A 23,385-nucleotide genomic window follows, 5' to 3' on the forward strand; every position below is an offset into this window, starting at 1 on the left:
TGTTTCTGCATATTAAAAAATAGTGACCAACCCACAAGATAAAGCAAAAATTTCACAATTTTTTTCTCATCTGAAATAAGAAATGAAGTTCAAATTTTCAAGATAGTTTTTTATTAATAAAATTATAAATAATGTTCCTTAAAAACTTACAAGTTAGGGAAAATACAACCAATGTTAAATGTCAATTCTCAGAAAATTGTTGGCACAAAATATATGCAATTTCTTTTCTTACTAGCAATTTATACTAGTCACATGAAACATTAAGATTTAATAATATAGTAATTCCCTTTTTTTCACCTCTTAGAGTTTGATATAAGACAGTCAATATCCTGAAGAATTTCACAAGTTTTTTTCAATGCTAGGGCTACTCTCTTTTCGCTAACTTCTTCTAGCAAGGTTTCTGAAGGCCTTGGTTTATAACAGTCAGAAGACTGTGTGTTTTTCTCGTTAGAAGTCTGGTTTAGTACACCACTATTCTCCAGAAACACTGAGTCACTTGTTAAGGAGCTTTTCCTCACATATTTTTTATTAAAAATTTTACTTGAGAATACCTGGCCTTCCTGTTAAAACACTATTTCTCAACTGCAAGAAAGATCTCTTGGATTCATAATTGAGTAAGAATTTCAGAACTTATGAAACACGGGACAAAGGGAGAATAGGTACGTGTGTTTGGGTTGAGGTATGGTGGTAGGGAGGAAATAATTTTTTTTTTTTTTCGGATCTAGGGATGGAACGCAGGGGCATTCTACCTCTGAGCTACGTCCCCTGCCCTATTTTTTTTTTTTTTTTTTTTTTGAAACAGTCTCACTAAGTAGCAGAGGGCCTCACTAAGTAGCTGAAGCTGTCCATGAACTGCGATCCTCAAGATCTCAGCCTCCCGAATGCTGGGATTACAAGTGTGCGACACCGTGCCTGGCTCTGTTATATTTTTTAAGGTTTTTCATTTAAGTGAAATGTTAAGATAATTAAAAGGAACAAGTAGTAGAAATGATAGGGTGATGCTCTATAGTGCCTATTTTTTTAATTAAAAAGGAAAGTGAAAAGAAACTATTTATTGCAGAACTACTTTATTATTTGAGTAAGATTATAGAAAAGAACACAAGAAAAAAATTTAGATAAATAGGATGAGAATGAACAGAATGAAAAGTTTCATAAGAAGTCACAGGTAAGCTGGGCGTGGTGGCACACGCTTGTAATCCCATCATTTGGGAGGCTGAGACCAGAGAATCACGGTTCGCAGACAGCCTCAGCTACTTGGTGAGGCCCTCCGAAACTCAGTGAGACCCTGTTTCAAAATAAAGAATAAAAAATTGGGCTGGGGTTGTAACTCTGAGGTCAAATGCCCCTGGGTTCCATCCCCAGACCTGCAAAAAAAAAAAAAAAAAAAAAAAGTCACAGGTAAGTCTTCAAGACTTATAATTGAGAATATAATTATATAAGAGAATCTCCAAAGGAGACCTTAATCCCAGTTAGTTCACTGTTCCTTGATCAATTTAAGCCCATAGACAAGTACAAATATTAACAAGATCTACCTTTCATTGACAAGAATATAACTTAAGTATATGTTTACTCAATAAAGCTCAGCAATATATAGATATGGGTTAATATTAATAAAGTATGACCATAAATTAAACCTGGAATGAAAAGGGAATACTTATGCAGGTTAATATATTCTGCTTAAAGGATACAGTTAAACTTCTGTATCTTCTCAAGTTCAGAAGCAACACACCTATACAAGAAAAAAAAGTAAGTACATGCTAGCTGTCTGATTCTTTTATACTCAGAAAATTTCAAACAAGTATGCTTTACTTTTTCTTCCCTATAAAGGCTAGAACTTAACCTTGAAGATAAAATTCTCTTTGTATTAGCTTTACTTAATAACAAATCACCTTGACTCTAATATTTACTGAGTGTTTTTTAAAAGCAAGTGAATTAGAATTTCCCACTTTCAGAATTGAGTAATCAAGTATTGACACTTGAAGAAGGTTATGGACTATCCTGCTATTTCTTAATGCTAACTTAGCATATATTAGCTACATTCCTCAAACTTTTTTTTTTTTTGTGGTACTGGGGTTCCTGGAAGCCTTTCTTCTATGTCCGGGCTACCCTCCCAGACCTATTTTTATATTTTTATTTGGAAACAGGGTCTCTTAAGCCAGCGCGGCTGCTCTGAATCAGCGCGATCCTCCTGTCTCCGCCTCCCAAGCGTGGGGATTACAAGCATGCACCACCAGGCCCGGCTTCCTAAAACTTTTAAAAATCTGGTAAAATTCCATCCCTCTGGGACAGAAACGACCTTTTTTTCCTTGAATTTCCAAAGCATTATGTTAATTAATCCTGTACTTCTTTGTAATGTCTTCTCTTGAACTATTTAATTCAATATTTAATATTGAATTAAATATTCTTTTTTTTTTGGTGGTACTGGGGATAGAACCCAGGAGCTTTCTACTTCCAGTTTATACTCCCAGACCTATTTTATATTTTATTTGAAAACAGAATCTCACTAAATTTCTGAGACCCTCACTAAGTAGCTGAGGCTGGCTTTGAACCTATGCAATCCTCCTGTCTCAGCTTCCCAAGTACTGGGATTACAAGGGTGCGCCACCATGCTGAGCACTAATTTTCTGATCTTCTTACTAGATTGTTTCAGAAGAAATGATCTCTTATTTTTCTGTACTTTCTGTTATTTGACAATTAATTTTGGACTGCTTCAGTTATATAGAACTGTTGGGATCAGATGGTTTGGGATGTCCAAGATTTTACACAATTGAATTAGATGTTACAACACAACTTTAAATTTCTATTCACATGGACTACCTACTCATTTTGTTTCTTAAGCACCAAGGGTTAACCTGAACATTAGCTCTTACCATATTTCACAGAAAGAGACAATGAGGCAATTGGTATGAGGTAGAGGGCTGAATGTATAAAACTCTAGCAGAACCCCTTACACATGTGTCCTTTTCTCCTATCAAACTAGAATGAAATATGAGCAGTGGATACAACTACAAATAATGACTATCTTTATGAAAAACTAATGAAGACATTAGTCTAAAAGCATCTCTAGTTCCTGTCTCTGTCACTTCTCATTCCTTCCACCTGTAGTACTTGCACTTTTTAGTATGTCTTGACTGTTACCCTCTTTCAGCATTTATACAAATGTCGCTGGGCACTGGTGATCAGTTGTATAGCCACATATAATTTCCCTCTCCTCTGAACTGTTTTTTTTCTTAGCTAGTCAAGCAACTTTTCTATTTAACTATCTGGCTATAGTCAAAGGATCCCAGATGCATCATCTGGGAAGTTGGATCTTTAGATTCTTGACACAGTCAAATAACACCTACTGATTTGATCTGAAGAACATAAGAAAAGGGATAAGCATCAAGCTTAATGTTTACAGATATTTTTTTTCACCTCACAACCACTTTAAAAGGTTCCTAAATTGCTCCATTAATCTTTTAAAAATTTTTCAAAATATATTCTCAGTGATATTAATTTCTTCCAGTCACTTTTCCATTTAAGTACTTGTATTTCCATCAAAGTTGAGCTCTATTTAGTATGAGATCCATTATACTTATCCACCAAAATGCACATTATATCCTAATAGGTAGAATCTGCTTCATAAAAACTCTTTTCTCACTCTCTCCACAAGCCTAAAGATCAAAGTTTTCCCTGTCTTTCCTTCCATTGTATTTTCCCTAAATATTCCTTTAAAGTCTAGTCCTAGTCTCCTGCATACTAGGATTAGTATATACACAAATACAATACTTGATTTGTTCATTAAATTGCCACTTAATTTTGGGGAGGCAATTAATATGGCCAAAATTATTTTTAAAAATCAACTTTTCTTAAAAGCTTTGTTAACACTTTAATGCTAAAATTATTAAGACTCCCCTTTAAACTTTCCATGTTTTTAATTTATCCTGTAAGAGCCACTCATTTTGATGTGAAGGTTTCAATGCAAAGTATTATGCTCTCAGATGAAATATGATAAAATACAATGAAATTACATGTCTGATTAGAAGAAATTATTTTCAAACTTAAGCTATCAAAAACATTATAGAGAATAAATATGTTTAGAACTAGGTTTTCTTGGTTTTAATGTTTCAGGATTTATCATTTGACATTTTTAAGTTTTAAATATTAGTTGACTCTTCTACACAAATTAAGTTTAAAAGAAATATAAATACCAATTTTCTTCAGGAACAGAAGCTGAAGGATGTGTAGACATCTCCCTTGAACTAGTCTGTGTCAGTCTTCTGCACCACGATGTTACTGTTCTCACATATCTAGAAGAACATGTTAAAACTTGAAAACAAACTTATATACATCCTATACAAATATACCCCAAATTGGCAAACCACTAAGACAATTTAGGAAGAAAAGGATAAAGAAAACATTTACTGGTCAATTTTCTTTCTTTCTCTCTCTCTGTGTGTGTGTGTGTGTGTGTGTGTGTGTGTGTGTGTGTGTGTGTGTGTGTTTTGCTGGGAATTGAACCCAAGGTATTCTACCTCCAAGCTACATCTCCAGCCCAATTTTTTATTCTTTATTTTTGAAACAGGGTCTCACTGAGTTGCAGAGGCCTCACTAAGTAGCTGAGGCTGGCTGTGAACTCAGATTCTGTCTCAGCCTCCCAAGTACTGGGATTACAAGCATATGCCACCATGCCTAGCTTCTTAATTTTCCTTTCCTCCGCTCCCATCCCCTCAGGTCACTTTATTTGCTCATCTATAGTATCCCTTTTTTTGACTAGAGTTCCTTCTATGACTCGTTTTCTCCCTAGCTTTCACATATTAGAGAGCATCCGATTTCTTATTTTTTGTGACTAATCTCACTTAGCATAATGTTCTCTAGTTCCATTTCCCTGTAAATGATGTAATTGTGATTTTCTTTATGGTTCAGTAAAATTCCATTGTGTACATATCTGATAATTTTGTAATCCATTCATCTGTTGATAGACTTTTTGGCTGGTTCCATAGTTTGGTAATGGTGAATTGTGCAGCTATGACCATAGATACACTGAAGGACCAAAGTGATGCCATGACAGGCTTCAGTCAAAGCTTTAAGTAAAGTAGGCCTAGGTTTCCTTTTCTTAGAAGTTAAGTTTCTGTAGCCCATTGTCCCTTCTGGAGAAACTGTAACTGTGTTAATCTGACCTTCCCCTAGACACAGTTAATCAGTGCAGAGAACCTCTGTGTCTGTAATGAGTAGATAACCAAGCAAAGTCACTCTGCTCTAAGAAAAGAGACCCCCACTCAACTTGAACATTCTTGAGATAGGTACCTTGGGCTGGACCAATCAACGTAAAGGTCAGCTTGGATGGCAGAAATTTTCCTGAGGACAGCCCTTTCCTATGGCACAAAAGCTAAACCAATCAGGGGCTGACAGTGGTTGCCTGGTTACAAAACAACCAATCAATGTAATGGTGGGAAGGACTGTCTTCCTGGGGATAAAAGCTTTGTTCTTGAAGGGGAAAGCGCTCTTCCTCTGTGACCACTGCGTTGGTGTACGTGAAGGGCCCAAGCTCGAACTTGAATACAATCCCTCTTGGAAGGTGGGCAAGGATTTGGCGAAGAGTGACAAACAGACACAGACAACTCAAGGATGTTGTATCTGAGTGTAATTTGCAAGGTAGTGAGCAAGGAATATATGCAGTATAAAGAAATTGATTACATCATTGGATAACTTTGGCTTACATACAAGTTATTGTTTTTAGATCAATGATTTCTATGCACAGTCTGACTAAGATTCCCATCATTGCACATGTCTCAATTTGGCAGCGCATGCTGACCAGCTGCTAGACTTGTGGTATAGCATCTTTCCTGTATGAAAAGGTCAAAGCTATAACTAGAAGTTATCGTTAAGATTTCTTTTTATATATTTTTTCATATATTGTAACAAACTCCTTTCCATTATATATATCCCAAATATCTCTATTCATTCTATTTTCAAACATTGTAAAAAACCAAGTCCAATGTAACCAGGGAGCTTTGTACAGCCTCCTTTTCCTCCTTTGTTATGCTTTTCTTCTGGGCATTTGTTAATAAACACCTTAGTCATAATGGTGGGAGGCATGGGCCTTTTCTCCTCAGCCCCCTTCTTTCTTCTAACTGCTTAAGCTTTTTGTATCACTAAGTTCTCTTTTGGGCTTTGCTGAAGTATTTCTTGCTGTTGTAATGCATCCACTAATGTGCTGGAGCCCCCTTTTTCTTTCTTTAGCCAATTTTATTATAGCTTGAAGCAAGGCAGGAGCATCTGAGGGCACAGACATATTACCAGGAGATTTATCTTCCACGGAATCAGTTTCACCTGTTCCTACAGTCTTGATTCCGGGACCTCATCCTGCGTTACCGGAGCCATGTGTGTGAAAAGTTAATAGAATCATTACCAAAAAGACAATAGCTACAAAAGAACATCCAAGAACAGGGAGTACTTTGACCAGAAACCTCTTTTTTCCTCCTTCAGGGCAGCTTCCTTGAAGCTTATGCCACGTCATGCATGCAGGGTCACGCAGACTCCAAGGGAGGCAAGGTCGTGGCATTTATGTAATTTACATCAGACGTGGCTCCCGGTGGTCTTTGGTGGATAACAGACTGGCATAACAACACAAGCATTAGTTTGGTAGTTTGGTTTCCTTTCTTTTGGGTAGATACCCAGAAGTGGTATTGCTGGATCATATGGTAAGTTCAGTTCCCATTTTTCTGAGGATCCTCCATACAGTGTTCCCAAGTGGTTGGACTAATTTGCAGTCCCACCAACAATGCAGCAGAGTTCCAACTTCTCTACATCCTCACCAGCATTTGTTGTTGTTTGTGTTTTGAATGATTGCCATTCTAGTTGGAGTTAGGTGAAATCTCAGGGTAGTTTTGATTTGCATCGCTCTGATTGCTAATGATGCTGAGTGCATTTTTTCATGCATTTATTGGCTTTTTATTTATTTTGAAACAGGGTCTCACTGAGTTGCTGAGAGCCTCACTAAGTAAGTAGCTGAGGCTACTTAACCTCAGCCTTGCTGAGGCTGCCCATGAACTGTGATCCGCTGGTCTCCACCTCCTGAATGTTGGGATTATAAGCGTGCGCCACCACACCCGGCTATCTTCTTAATTTTTCTTTTTTTTTGTGGTACTGGGAATGGAACACATGGACTTCCTACCTCCAGCCTACACTCCCAGACCTATTTTAAATTTAATTTGGAAACAGGGTCTTTCTAAGTTGCTGAGAGCCTTACTAAGTTGCTGAGGCTGGCTTTGAATTTGTTCAATCCTGTCTCAACCTCCCAAGTACTGGGATTACAAGCATGAACACCAAGCCTGGCGCTCTTCTTAATTTTTTTAAGTAAAATGAGATTCTTTGGTTTATCATAAAAATGTCTTTACACATAAGACTACATGAACATTTGCTTACTAAAATTTAAATCAGAAAACACTATTGCATATACATGTATACACAAATACATATACATATATGTGTAATTATAATCACAATACACAAAACAAGTATAGAGTTTAATGAAATGAATTATCTAAAGCATCTAGCTGTAACAAACAGTAATGTCTGATAAACAGTGTATTTTTGAGGCAATTTATTCAAAATACCAATTGAAGCCGGGTGTGATGGCGCACACTTATAATCCCCGCACTTGGGAGGCTGAGACAGGAGGATTGCGCAGGTTCGAAGCCAGCCTCAGCTACTTAGTGATGCTCTCAACAACTTAGTGAGACCCTGTTTCCAAATAAAATATAAAATGGGTCTGGGAGTATAGCCTGGAGGTAGAAAGCCTCTGGGTTCCACCCCTAGTACCATCAACAAACAAACAAACAAAATTAGCAATTGAATATGTGAGCATTTAAATAGAAAAGCAATAAAGTCTAATAGAAAAATAAGTGCAAGAGGTAAAAAAAGCAAATAAAAATTACTAACTTGTAAGTTCTATAGAAGTAGAACTTCTATAAATAACAAATTACATAACCAAAAAAGTATATTTATAAAAACTAATTTGAAGAATTGTGCCAATTTTAAGAATCATTATCTAATTTTTTTACTTTATAGAAATATACTTGATTGTATTTATTTGTGGTTGTAAACCTTATTTCAAATTGGAGGATTGGAATTAGTTAATTGGCTGACCACAGTCCAATTTCCATAGCAAGTCAGTTATGTCTATAACACATATCATTTTGAAAAATCACTTCAATACAAGGAAATGATTAAAGCTAAGCTGATTTAGTTATGCTCAATACCAGTATAACTGAAAGCACTGAAACTTCATGAAAATACTTTATTCCACATCTATGTGGAAAAACTAAAGACTAAAGACATATATAACATTTAAATAATGTTTATTTGTTTCTTTTTTGTCAACTAAAACAAACACTGAACCCAGGGCCTCACAAGTGTCAGGCAAATGCTCTTACAATGACTTACATCCTTGGCCTGAAAAGAATTGTTAAAATTGCTTTTAAGTACCTTTCATATGATCCAGGGTATTCAATTTCAATTAACTGATCTTGTCCATCAGGAAAAGTTAGCCTACACCAACGTAAGTTGAGACCTTGATTGACCTTAAGAAGCAAGAAGGAAAGGTAAATTTTATCATTCTAAAACTGAAAACAAAAACAATATCTTCCCACTTCATTATCAATTTAAGTGATAAGTAGATGAATCATTAAAATTTCATTTTGATCATTTAAATATATTTACATGATGAATAGGTATTATTTAACCACCACTCATTTGATTATCAAAGAGAATAAAAATCTTGCTATACTGAGTTATCTTTATAAAAACGTTTTTGTCACACTGTTCTGATTTTTGCTAAGAAATCCAATGAGATCAGTAAAGCCTCTTGAGAGATTTTATACTTGAAAATAATTAGATAATGTGATACTTTATTTTCTTTGTTCTGTTTTCCACAGATAACCAATAAAAAACACATGTCCAAGCTAAGGATAATAGTACTGTATATTTCAAAACAGTCAGTCAATAAGATTTTGAATGTTTTAACCAAAAAGAAATGGTAAATGTCTGAGGAGATAGATATGATTATCCTGAGATGAACATATACAGTATCTACATATATCAGAACATCAAATGGAGCCAGGCATGGTGGCACATGCCCGTAAATCCCAGTACTTGGAAAGCTGAGACCGGAGAATAGCAAGGTCAAGGCCAGCTTAAGCAACTTAGCAAGTCCCTGTTTCAAAATAAGAAAGATTAAAAAAAAAAAAAAAAAAATATATATATATATATATATATATATATATATATATACATATATGGCTAGGGGTGTAGCTCAGAGGTAGAATGCGCTTTGATTCTGTCCCCACCCTTACAAAAACAACAAAAAGCCGTACCCTACAAGTATACACAACTTTTATGTCAATTATAAAATGCTTCAATAAATCTTACTGTACACAAAAAATTGCAGACTGAAATATACTCACCGGTCTTTTATCAAAAGAAGAACTGAAATTCCAATTTAGGGTTAGAGTGATGCCATCTAAAAAGATAGCATGTACTTTGTCATCAGAGTAGGCAAGAAATCTTCCCACGCTGGGTATAAGTGTTTCTTTCAAAAGCAAAGGCAATATATTGCTATAATTTATCCCAGGAATCTAAAATTAAGTAAATGAAAATAGCAGGAAACAGTTAACCATTAACAAGATTTAAGTGACTATTCATGAACTCTGAGAAAATTTCAGATTTTTATTCAGAAGTTTAGTATTATAAAATTCTTATGAATGTTTTAACTTTTCTAGAAGTGGATACCCCTAGTATTCTAATTTTACAAGCAGATTAAATTCTAATATCTTTGTAAAGCTACTATTTTGCTCTACTTTACATAGAATCCAGACAAAATTAGTGACTACAGTAACATGGTTTATAATTGAGTGTGGATACAGAAGTCAATGTCTAGAATCATTTCCTCCAAGTGAGCCTTCAAAATTTTACTTTTATTATTTTTTGCAGTACTGGGGATGGAATTCAGGGGCATTCTAAGTCCAAGCTACACCCTCAGCTCTATGTTTTATTCTTTATTTTGAAACAGGGTCTCACTGAGTTGCAAAGGGCCTAAGTAGCTGAGGCTGATTGCAAACCACAGTCCTCCTGTCTTGGCCTCTCAAATGCTGGGATTACAAGCGTGTACCACCATGCCTGGCTAAAAACTTTACTTTTATAATTAAAAAACTTAAAAATACTGTAATATCATTTTTATATTGACTCCATTTTTATATACTTCAAATCCCATCTACTACCTTCTTCCTTCCCCTAAATGGTGGAGTGTAAGCTTAGCATGATCAAGGCCCCCAGTTTTATTTCCAACATCAGGTTGGGGAAGGCTATATATAATAAGCAAATTATATACAATGCAAGTATAACATAAAGGCTGAGTGTGTAGCTCAGTTGTAAAGCATTTGCCTAGTATACACAAGGCCCTGGGTAAAATCCATAGTACCTCAATGTATATGTATTAATATGAAAGTCTGAGTTTTCAGTGTTTATCTATTAAATGGGTATTTTCTAAATAAGCTAATATTAATGTTACAAATAATTTTTACACAACTTAGATGAAAGCAGTTTTAATTTAGAAGTATGGATGTTAATAATAAAACAAATTTGAAAATCTTACTTTTGAAAGAATTTTAACATACCATTTTCCAGCAGCATATACAATAGTTATGGCTTAAAGAAAGCCTCATCTTGGCACAATGTTGAAGAATTCTGTGAACATGAAAAATACTCTTTAAACATTAGAAAATAGTGACATCTTCCAACTCTTGCAACCTAGCCTCAATGCCGTAACATTTTTTCTTAGATGGCAAGTAACTCCTTCCATCGAAATGTGCTAGGAGCTCTTTTCTGCCAAGAAATCTTTTAGCCCCATGAGGAAGTTATGTTTCCCTCTGTGCTAACTCCTCAAACTTTTAGCAATAAAATGACCCCATGGAAAGAAGTTTAAGGTGCTTTTTTTAAAGAGGTGATAGATTCATATAGCCTAAAAATGGAAAGCCAGGCGTGGTGGCACACGCTTGTAATCCCAGCATTTGGGAGGCTGAAACAGAAAGATCATGGTTTACGGACAGCCTCAGGTACATCGTAAGGCCCACTGTGAACTCAGTGAGACCCTGTTTCAAATAAAGAATTAAAAAGAGGGCTAGGAGTGTAGCTCAAAGGTAGAATGCCCAAAATGGAGAGGAAGTGAGTCAACTATAAATTCTGAGTCAGGATGGTGGTACACACCTGTAATCCTAGTACTTACTTAGGAGGCTAAGACAAGAGGATCTCAGGTTTAAGGACAGCCTCAGCAAGTAGTGAAACTCATATCAACCTAGCAAGATTCTGTTTCAAAATTTTAAAAAAGGGGGTGTGTGTGGTTCAGAGGTAGAATGCCCTTGGGTTCAATCCCAAGTACCACCAAAACAAAACAAAAAACTGATTATTCAAATCTATTTTGGAATTGGTTAGACATAAATTTATAAAATTAAACAATTAGCTTTGATTCTTCTGAGTGCCACAGATTAATCAAGAGAATTTTCAAAGTATATAAACTTTATCTTTAGTATACTCTTAAGTCTTTATTACTCTAAGGATAATAAAGAGCCAAGAAAATTTCAAATGTATCATCACAGCTCCAACTTGATTTGAAAGAATAACTTCCTCACTTACCCAGAGAAATGGTACTTATTTCCTCTAAGCATTTGCTCATAGTATATGGATGTTTCTCTACACTCAAAGCCAGAATGATTCTTGTAATGATCTGGATTACCTTATTTTATAAATTATAAGACTAGAAAAATCACAAATTTTACCAAAGATATCTATTTTCATTGCACTTGCCAATTCTTAATCCTATCTTTAGCCACAAGAAAATGTATCAAGATTTTTAGGTTACCAACACTTGATTCAGTTGAATGTGAAGAATTTACCTGGTTGCCTGCTTAATTAGAGAACATACAGAGAACAGACTTCCTGGTCTATCTGGAGGAAGGTTGTTTACAGAGTAAGTTTTCTCTTCTATCTGAAAATTAGTTAAAAAAAAAACTTATTAATAATAAATTTTGGCCCTTATTATTTGTTTTACAATCTTTTCTCCAAAGCAGAGAAGATATGTTACACAGAACTCTGACAATGAAGCTCAAAGCAGCCTACCACATATTCAAAACTTGTTTGGAAGTTTTGTGTTTCATTCCAAAAGCTCATGCTTTTGCTCCAAGATATTTTTGCTTTAGTATAAAAAACTGAGTAAAAGTGAAGCTCCATGAAGATGTACTATATTTATTTTGCAAACTTGCTGATAATGGAGCAGTCAGCAGAGTGACTATGCATTCCCATAGTACTGGCCTGTTTACTTGTCTCATGCAAAACACACACACATACACACGCACACACTCACACACACACACTACCAGTCACACCCATTTCATTTACATATTTGTCTTCCCAACTGACCACTAGACTGTGAACTCCAGAGAGCAGGAACTTTTTCCTCTTCATCACTCCCAAAGCTTATCAGAGTGCCTACCAAAGAGATAGTGTTCAATTGATGCTTACTGAATAAAAGAACACTTTCTTAGAAATAGACATCCATAGAGGATCTGCACCAATAGGATTTCATAAACTGAAATGTTTATGAATGAAATTCTTATTTGGGATTTACTTAAAAATGAGTAGGGAATAGAAAAGGCAGTGGGAAGTACGAATTAATAGGATGGGTAAAGTGTACACAGGGACTGATTATATTTTTCTACTTTTGTGTGTTTGAAATTTTCCATAATTTAAAAAAAACCTGGGTTTTTTTTTTTTTTTTTTTTTTGTGGTACTGGGGGTGGAACCCAGAGGCTTTCTACCTCCAGGCTATACTCCCAGACCTATTTTATATTTTATTTGGAAATAGGGTCTCACTAAGTTGCTGAGAGCCTCGCTAAGTAGTTGAGGCTGGCTTTGAACCTATGCGATCCTCCTGTCTCAGCCTCCCAAGTGCAGGAATTACAAGCGTGCGCCACCATGCCCGGGAACCTGTTCTCTTTTTTCAACACTTCATTTAAACACTCCACTCTGTATTTGAGAAAGCATATTTATTCTGTTCTAATGTGTAGAACAAAATGATTGCTACAAAAGGGTGTATATCAAGGGTCACACTGACTGTAAGCAACTTAAAACTCATTAACAAAACACCCTCACCATTATTAATATGGCCTAATGAACTATCATGTTATATTAAAATATTGTTCAACTGTCTAGCTGTCATACAGATGAGTCAAAGGGGCATAAAAGCCAGGCATGGTGGTGCATGCTTGTAATCCCAGCATTTGAGAGGCTGAGATAGGAAGATCTTGGTTCACGGACAGACTCAACTACTTAGTGAGGTCCTTTGCAACTCTGTGAGAGCACTTCCAAATAAAGAATAAAAAATAGGGCTGGGGGTATAGCTTGGAGGTAGAATGCCCCTGGGCTCCATCCCCAATACCACAAGAAAAGGGGGGGAGGGGAAAAATAATTATATGGTGAGGGGAAGTATAATTATTCTTTTTCTTTTTTTTGGTACAGGCATTGAACCCAAGAGCATTCTACCTGTGAACTATACCCTGCCCTTTTTTTTAAAAATAGATTTTTATTGGTGCATTGTAGTCATACATCTTAATGGGATAAAAAAAAACTTGTGGAGATATACATACACACATCACCCAATCAGCCCCTTCCCTCCCTCTCCCTTCTTCCCATGCTTTCCTGATGAACTTTGATGTTTTTTTTCCTTCCATATATGGTCAAGTTATTTTTGACAAGGTTTCCAAGAACATTTGGTGAAGGAAATAATTATCTTTTCACTAAATATTGTTGAAAAATAACTGTATGAAAAAGAATAAAATTGGGTCCTTACCTAACACCATATACAAATATTAACTCAAAATAGATAAAAGATCTAAATGTAAATCTTAAGACTATAAACTTTTTACCCTGCCCTTTTTATTTTGAAACAGGGGCTCACTAAGTTCCTGAGGGTCTCACTAAGTCACCAAGACTGGCCTTGAAGCTGTGATCCTTCTATCTCAACCTCCTCCTTAATGCTAGGATTACATTTGTATCAACATGCCCAGTTAGGAGATATGCTTTTTAACATGTAAATATTCAGCCAGAGTAATATAGCTTCTGATTTCAGTATTTTCTATTGATAAATTCTAACATTAGAGATTTTTGGCTTCTGATTTAAACATAAATTGCTTAGGCTAATGGATAATAGTGGGTAAGAATACAGTAAAAATTAGGTGGTTCATACTTAACCAGGTGCCAAAGCTGACAATAAGATTATATTTAATCTCAGACTCAAGAGTAAGAAACAATAGAGTATATTTCCTACATATACTCTCAATTTGCACCAAAATTAATACTTTTGATTTCATAATTGTTTTACCTCTTCTGATCCTTTTTGACTGGGATAATATGTAAAATATTTTCCAAAATAAGCTCCTTCTGATTTGAAAACAGATCCATCTCCAGGATAAATCTCTATTGAGTTCTTATTTTTATGGGTAAGCCTAAGGAAGAGAAAAAAAAAAAAATTCAGCTGTGCTCTTCTAGCATTCTTCATGAAGTGAAACGCTCCATCCCACCAACACTAGTATAGTCACTAGAGAGGTACTCTGTTGTTGGTAGAGGTAATTCACGGGGTCATGCTGGTGGCACAGAGCAGCTGCTCAATAAGTATTTGCTTTGAGTCTTCCTTAGGGTATCTAGAATCTAATTCCATGATTAATAGGTAACCTTATGAAATGACTAATTCAGACAACTATGTTTTCTGATGCTATTAAGGAATGTCCTAAATAACTGATAATATGACATTCACTAGCAAAACTGATCCCTCACTGGCTTAGCGTTGAATACATCTTGTAAACATGGTTAGTGTGAATCACAAGACCCCTGTGTGCACTAAAATAATCAGTCTGAGACCTGTAAAATTCAGAACTAAATATAGAAATACAGGTAGCAAAACCAAAAAACAAACAAAAAACTATGCTCTTATGAGAATCTAGGGCAAAGCTGGCCCATCTCCTCTGTGTCATTTGTAAATCACTCCCACCTAGACACAGGTGTCTTACCTGTATGTAATACCCTTATACCAAACCACTTTCACTAGTTCAGGATAGGAATAATCTTCATCAAACTGTCTCTGTAAAAGGGAATCACAATAATTCCACCTGTAGAGGATAAAATACAGGCTATTTTATTTTGGTTACTCAAAATAATTGCCTTTAAAAGGCAACAAAACACCACCACTATAACATTTGTGTGTGTGTGTGGTTTTCGGGATTGAACCCAGAGGCATTCTACCTCCAATCTATACCCCAACCCGATTTTTTATTCTTTATTTTGAAACAGGGTCTCACTAAGTTGTGGAGGGTCTCAGTAAGGAGGGAGGCTACCTGCAAACCTGGATCCTCCTGTCTAAGCCTACCACGTACTGGGATTACAAATGCCTGCCACCATGCCCAGGTTATAACATTTATTTCTTGCTTAACTCATTAGATCAAAGAATAAAATATGAAGGTACATTACTGAAGATAAAAACAAGTCTTATTTTTCTGCATTTCAAAAATATCATCATTATATACAATAACAGTTTTAATAATCTTTAAGATTTAAACAACAGTATTTTCCGAGGTGTTTACAGTGGACCAGGCACTGTGCTCTACACAATGAAGATAAAACACCCCCAAAAGCAGACGTGGGCACTTGGGAGGCTGAGACAGAAGATCCCAGGCCAGCCTGATTCAAAATAAAAAAGGGCTGGGGGTAGTAGGAGGTAGAACATCCTTGGGTTCAATCCCCAGTACTACAAAGAAAAAGGCAGAAATAGTTCCTGCCCTCAACAGAGATTTATATTTGGCAGGGATGTTAAACACTAATGATTAAGGGTAAAGAAAGGGGAGGTTCTGAATGCTATGGATTTGTATAAGGACCTAACTTGTCTAGTCTTTAAGATAACCACCTGAAAAAAGTGACATTTTAGCTGAGACCTAGACGTGAGCCCACACTGCAGTTGTGAGAAGTAAGTGGAAAGTGCACCTGGCAGAACAAAGAGTAGGTGGCGTGGGGGTGAAAGAGCTTGAGCAAACACCCCAAGGTGCCAAGAAGACAAGAGCAGAGGAAATAAGGGGAAAAGTGATGAAAGAGTTGAGGATGACAGACTTAGGAAGGGACCAGATCACCGAACACCTATTAAGCCATGTTAAGGGTAATGGATTTCAAACTAAAACCAGTGGTAAGTTATTGAAAAACTATTAATTTAGAAGCATAAAATCTCTTTTGCCACATACTCATAGTCCAGGATTTTCCAATTTTAATCATGGCTGAATCATTTCCTTATTTTTTTTTAATTAACAAATGACTAGAGACTACACAGAGTCAAATTCACACTAGTTGTGTGACTGCTCAGGTTATTTAATATTTCTGGGTCTCAAGTTCCTCTACAAAAAGGGGATGTAATAGTACTGACCTCATGGGGGTTCTCTAAGGCTCAAATAGGTATAACAGGGCCTGGCATATAAAAACTTTGTGTTAGCTTACCTATAGAGCCCTGTGTAGATTCCTGTCCTATCCCTTACTATGCTTTAATAATCCTTTTAGAAATAATGACCTCCACTAAACTCTATGTTGCTCAAAAGTTGTGACTGTGTCTTGGTAATTTTTATAATCATTCTGCTTCACCAAGTATCTGGTGTAGAGTTAAGATTCCCAAAACATTTAATACATGGACATAGAGTAAGAAATATACATAAAAAATTTAGTATGGAAATTACTATCTGTTTAGCAAATATTTGGGTCAACTGAATGAACTTTCCTTATGAAAAATATGAGATAATTTAGAAGACAATTATGCTAGGTAAAGAGTGTTTATGACCAAGAAACCATTCTTCCATTACCTGTGTAGGTGTGGGACAGGACAGCTAAGTAACAGGGCCTTGGGAAGAACAGAAACCTCTTTTCTTCTTTCCTCTGAAATATCAGAAGGTAAAATTCTACTTGGGGTGATATCTACATCAATTGTTGACATACTGCTAACTCTATTATTAAAATTAAGTGCTAAAGACAAAGGGTATTTCCATTCTTCTGGACAGGAGGCCACAGACCAGTGCTGCTCTACCCACGTGTATACACATGTGTGATTTACACCAGATAATGGCAACTCCTCCTTCTCTTCAGCTCCATTTACACAACTCATCTTCTCTAAAGGGTCTTTAGAGTTCAAGTTCTGGCAATAAAGTTCATTTTCTTTATTCTTCAGTCTTTGTCTTGATAAACACCCATATGAACAGATTTTGCCAGTTTTTTCAATTAGTTTATATTTTGAGACTTGATTATTTTTTTCTGATACTATTACAGACGAGTCTGGCTTCTGGCTAACTTTACACAAAAAATGCACTGTAAATTCGTGCTGAGATTTGAGCAGGCAAAGGTATGCATGACCATCTAAAGACGTTATCTTCACAGTGCCATTCTCCATACATATTATGTTATCATTTGTATCTAGACTGGGCCATCTTACTTCTGAGATGTCAATGAAGATATGCTGAATTAAGGAAGGAAAAAAGACATGGTGAGTATTTTCTGTTAACAGTCCAATTTTTCTATACTTTTTCTATTCAAGTATCATGTGACAAAGCTCTTGCTACTTGTTTGTAATTCTATTACCTAGAAAGAATGAAAAAATGGATAGCCTATATATGGTTTTCTAGGCAATATTGAATAGTTAATATTATCTCTCTCTCTCTCTCTCTCTCTCTCTCTCTCTCTCTTTTTTTTTTTTTTTGTGGTACTGGGTATGGAACCCTTCTACCTCTGGGCTACACTCCCAGACCTATTTTATATTTTATTTGGAAACAGGGTCTCTTAAGCCAGCAAGGCTGGCTTCGAACCTACACGATCCTCCTGTCTCCACCTCTCAAGCATGGGGATTACAAGGATGCATCAACACGCCCGGCGTTAATATTATCTCTAAAAAGGAGATGTAAAATACACATGAACAAGAGAGAAATGAAGAAAAAAGAAAACAACCTCATCATAGTTAGTGCTAAACTTATTTTGGTTTAAAAGGTACACTGATTAAGGATAAGTAGATCTGAACACCTTCCACCCAAAAAGTCTGCCCTGAAAAAGAATAGAAACAAGGGAAGAACTGCACTATGATGTACTATATTAAAAGCAATCAAGAGTTTAACCAGTATATAATTAGCATAAAAAAGTCACTGGTAGAGCCAGGCACAGTGACAACAATGCCTATAATCCCAGCCACTTGGAAGGATGAGGCAGGAGGCTTGCAAGTTTGAGGCCAGCCTGGGCAATGTAGCAAGAATGTCTCAAAATATAAAAATAATAAGGGCTGGGGATGTATCTAGTAGTAGAGTGCCCCTAGGTTCCATTCCCAGTACCACATGCCCATGTATGCATGTGTGTACACACACACGCACGCACACACACTGGCAGAACAACTCATAAAATACAAAAACAGACTCAACAATCATGTCTTAAAATGTTACATGTGATAAAACAGGCTTTTCAAAATGAAGAGGAAAAGACATAATTATTTAATAAATGGTAATACAATTATTGACTGACTTTTGGGAAATGTTACCTTGAATATTATCACATGGATTGAGAATTAAGATAACATGTACAAAATACCTGTCCTGGACAGTGAATGGTAGCATGCATTTATAATCCTTATACTTGGGAGGCTGAGACAGGAGGATTGTAAGTACAAGGACAACATTAGTAATTTAGAGAGTTTCAGAAACCTAGTGGATGGGATTGGGGTTGCTCAGAGATAGAATACCTCTGGGTTCAATCCTTAGTAACCCTCCCCTCCCCCCACACACATAAAAGTACCTGGCACACCATAAACTAAGGTTTCAGGTGGCTTAAAAAGTAATTTAAAAATTTTAAATACTCGAAAGAAAATTGATCCTGACAAACAGCAAATAGACTCTTAACAAGTAACAGTGCCTATTTTGTTTTTTCATGTAAGATATAAATACTAGGTGTCGCTTTTTTTTTTTTTTTTTTTGGTACTGGGAATTTAACCCAGTGACATTCTATTTCTGAGGTAGCTAGACAGCAGCCCTATTTTATTTTTTGCAAAGTTGCTGAGGCTGGCCTCGAATCTGTGACCTTCCTATCTCAAACTCCCAAGTATTGAATACAGGCATGTGCCACCATGGCCAGCTTGTATTAAGTCTTTTAATCAATTAATTTTGTGAACAGTTTCATATTTCACCTTCCATTTATATAAAACTTTAATTTTACAAAAACTGTTAAAAGTTTTTTACAAAAAAAAGTAAAAAACTTTCTTTAAGAGGCTTTAAATTGCTAGCTTAAATTGCTAACTATGCTAGGATGCTATAAGATAGTATGCATTTGATGGCAAACCTCATTTATAAAGATGATCATTTAGGAAAGTTCTCTCTTCTACAATTAGACTAATAATCCTACTGTAGCATCAGTAGCAATATACAAAATTTCAGTAAGTAAAGTTACTCAAAAAGACACAATAAGATAAAAATTCAGATTAAGTTACAGCTTATAAGTTTTCATGGCTCCTGTACTATAACACAAGATAACAGAATTATTCAGTAGGCATGCAAGCCTCATGACAGGATAAAAAGCAGAAAGTAGTCAAAAGAAAAAGGCTGGGCACAACACAGACTCCTGGAATCTCAGTACTTAAGACACTTAGACAGGATGATTGCAGGTTAGAGACCAGCCATAATAACATAGTGAGATCCTGTTTCACAATAAAAAATAAAAATGGCAGAAGTACAACACCCCTGGGTTCTATCCTGAGTACTATGCCCCAAAAAGGTACTTAGTCTGGGGATGCAGATCAGTGTTTAAGCACTTGCCTAGCAAGTGTGAGGACATGGGGTTAGTCATCAGTACCTTTAAAAAAAAAAAAAAAAAGGGACTAAGCTGGACATGGTGGTACGCATCTGTGATCCCAGTTATTGGGAGGCTGAGACAAAAGAATCACAGTTGTGAGGTCAGCCATAGCAACAGCAAAATCCTGTTTCAAAACAAAACAAAATAAAAAGACCTGGGTTTGTAGCTCAGAGGTAGAATGCTCTGGGTTCATCCTCAGTACCACAAAAAATTAAAATGGGGTTGATATTCAGTCAACATATCTAATCCAATAGGTTGAACATCCATTCAAACCAGCAGGTACTCATGCCATACTATTAACAACTTTAAATGCTATTCCTAGTTCTTGGCAAATAGTAAATTCAGTACATGAGAGTTATTATTATTCTTCAAAGTCCAAGATAAGAGATTAAAAATATAATTTTTATACCTAAACATAATTACATATTCCTACTACACATTACCAAATAACTGTAAAAATAACTGGAAATGCTGATATAATTTAATTTTGAGACTTCTGAGAATGAATAAGTTATCAACCTGAAAAGTTATAATCCTTGGCTATAAAGAAAATAGCAGGGTGGGATCTGAAGGGAAACACATTAAGACCTGTGTTCAAGTATGTTTGTATCACTTTGAATATTACTATGTGTATAATTATACCAATAAAGTACTAAAGAAAGAAAGAAAATGGTCCATACTACTTAGTCTGGTAAAATGTATATAGGTCCATGCAGTCTATAGCACAACTTTCCTATTCAAAACTCTCCTGAAAAAAAAAAAAAAAGACTGAACATTAACTATCTACTTCTAATTACTTGTTCTCATATATTATTTATAAAAATGAGACTTTGCTGGGCATGGTGGCACGCACTTGTAATCCCAGTAAATAGCAGGCTGAGACAGAAGGATCACAGGTTTGTGGCCAGCCTCTGCTACTTAGTGAGGCCCTCTGCAACATAGTGAGACTCTGTTTCAAAATAAAGAATAAAAATTAGGGCTGGGAATGTAGCTTGGAGGTAGAGTGCCCCTGGGTTCAATTCCCAGCACCACAATAAATAAATATATGAATAAATAAATAAATAAATAACTTCAAAATAATTACCTTTTTTCTTTCAGAGGGTATGATACTTTCAGATAAAAAAAGGCAAGTAGCTGAGGAGTTGCGAAAATCTAGAGCTCGCTGTAGTTGCTCCTATAAAAAGAAATGTAAGCTGTACTCTGTAAAATGATTTAAAAATCAGTTTAAAAAGAGTAGTTTTTGTGATATTACTTACTCGGTAAGTACTAATAACAAAGGGTGTCCTTTGACGAATTCTTTCTGGTTGTTCTAAAGGATGTGCTGAGACAGGAGGTGACTTTTCAAATAAAAATTCAGAACCACAAGGAGAAAGTTGTAATTTGGAACCATCAACATACTGTACTTGCACCGTATCATCTTCATAAAGGACCATTTGTACTTCAGCTGCCATTACTATGATAGGATAGGGTAAGATGTCTTTCCAGGGCTAAGTCTAAAGGAAACAGGAAACACAATAGCACAGATAGTTCTCTTCATGTATAAAAGTTCCATCAAAGTAAATAGAAAAACACATTGCCATTGCATTTACTTTTGCTGGAGGAAGAGTGATCTTATTACAAACACTTAGACAATCCAAAATTAACATTCGTAACAAAATGCCTTTATTCCAATGTAGGTACATAATCTAAAGGAAGAGGAGGGCTCACAAAGTTAAAACTGTCTTGATAATTTCTGTAGCTTTACTTCTCCTAAAGTTTAAGTTTTGTACATTATATGTTCAGGATTTCATTTCAAGTAACAATACATGTAAAAGACAGGCCAAAAGTAACTGCTAGGCCTAACAGACCACTGAAAAAGAAATTCAAATACCTGAATTCTTGTTGCCAGCCTGGCACAAAGGAAGTAGTTACATGTTACTACTGATTAACCTCCTAGTGGCTTAGATTCATCCTCATTTCTTGAATTCAATTTTTTACTTCAGTACTACAAAAATTTAAATAATAATAAAATAAGTTATTTGCTCTTGTCTTTTCCCATTGGAATATAAATTGAAACAAAACAACGACTTTATCTGTCTTATTCCCAATTATATCTCTGGTGACTAAAAAGTATTAGGCAAATAATAAGGGTGCAGTAAATATCCAATGAATAATAAAATAAGTAAACTTAAAAATTCTTACTCCTCTTGAGTTTGCAATTTGAGACAATGGCATCTCAAAGTTAGTATACAATATTAACAATATGTGTGTGACTTCTGTTTTCCTTCATGTCCCTTTAAGAAGCCCTTTCCCTCAGCTCTTGCAGCTGTTTTAAGACTTTCGACCAGTTTCTTCCCTCTACAAGCCATCTCTAGTATTGCTGTCATGGTTAGCTTTCCACAAATCAGTGTAGCAACTGCTTTACATCACTTGTTTGTATACTTGTTAAATGGCAATAAATATTCATGAGAATACATTTTTCTGATACATTCCCCTGGCATTTCAAGAAAAAAATGCTGATACATAGTTGGAAAATTTCATATTTTCTCATTACAAAGTGGGTAAAGAATAACTTTGGCCAAGGATTTTTTCTTAATACTCAAGTATAATTGCTTATTGTGGGGGGTACTGGAGATGGGACCCAGGGGCATTCTAACTCTAAGCTGCATCCCCATCCTTATTTTTTGTTATCTTGAAACAGGGTCTCACTAAATTGCATAGGGCCTCACTAAGTAGCTGTCCTCCAGCCTACGATCCTCCTATCTCAGCCTCCCAAATGCTGCGATTACAAGCATGCACTATCAAGTCCGACAGTATAAGTGCTTTTTAAAAATGATCATTTACATAATAAAATATGCACAATAAACACTGTAGTGTCCTAATTAAAGATCGTGCAGGGCATGATGGCGCCCATCTGCTATACCAATATTTGGGAGGCTGAGAAAGGAAGAAAGGAGGACTGCAGATTCCAGGCCAGTAGCAAAACTTAGTGAGACACTGGGTTTTTTTTTTTTTTTATTGTTGTTTTTGTGGTGCTGAGATGGAATCCGGGGAAATTCTACCTCCAAGCTACATACACCCCCAGCCCTATTTTTTATTCTTTAAACCAGGGCTGGGGTTATAGCTCGGAGGTAGAATGCACCTGAGTTCAATCCTCAGTACCAAAAATAACATTAGTCAATTAATTAAAGGGTCTGGCATATCACAGGAAATCATAATTTGGCTCCAAACCTCACTTCCAGCCTCATTCCTACAGTCTTAACTCCTACTTTTGTCCTCACACCCATCCCATTATAACTACGTCTAAATGATCGAAGAGTCACGACCACTCCATTCTTGACATCACTGGGCACCTCAATTTCTAAAATAGTTACCTAGTAAAAGAAAAAATTCCCAACAAAACGACAAGCAAACGTCTTGCACTCACACAGTCGCTGTGCTTCAAGGCTGTGGAAAGACGAAACGGGAGCC

At 35.9% G+C, this 23,385-nt stretch overlaps 1 protein-coding gene across 1 annotated transcript; it reads right to left on the bottom strand.

Moving 5' to 3' along the window:
- Positions 1 to 293: 293 nt before the first annotated feature.
- Positions 294 to 21,461, bottom strand: LOC308261013 (uncharacterized protein C5orf34; the record flags this gene model as incomplete). The annotated part of the gene is made up of 12 exons (XM_080692696.1): positions 21,192 to 21,461; positions 21,020 to 21,109; positions 16,923 to 17,569; positions 15,099 to 15,197; positions 14,414 to 14,537; positions 11,931 to 12,022; positions 10,656 to 10,725; positions 9,447 to 9,617; positions 8,470 to 8,564; positions 4,191 to 4,289; positions 1,689 to 1,729; positions 294 to 487 (listed from the first exon to the last, which is right to left on the bottom strand). The coding sequence occupies exons 1-12, from the start codon at positions 21,384 to 21,386 to the stop codon at positions 294 to 296; spliced, it is 1,917 nt and encodes a 638-aa protein (XP_080548822.1). The 5' UTR covers positions 21,387 to 21,461.
- Positions 21,462 to 23,385: the final 1,924 nt, after the last annotated feature.

Source organism: Muscardinus avellanarius, assembly GCF_963383645.1.
Source record: "Muscardinus avellanarius genome assembly, chromosome: 1".
Lineage (NCBI taxonomy): Eukaryota > Metazoa > Chordata > Mammalia > Rodentia > Gliridae > Muscardinus > Muscardinus avellanarius.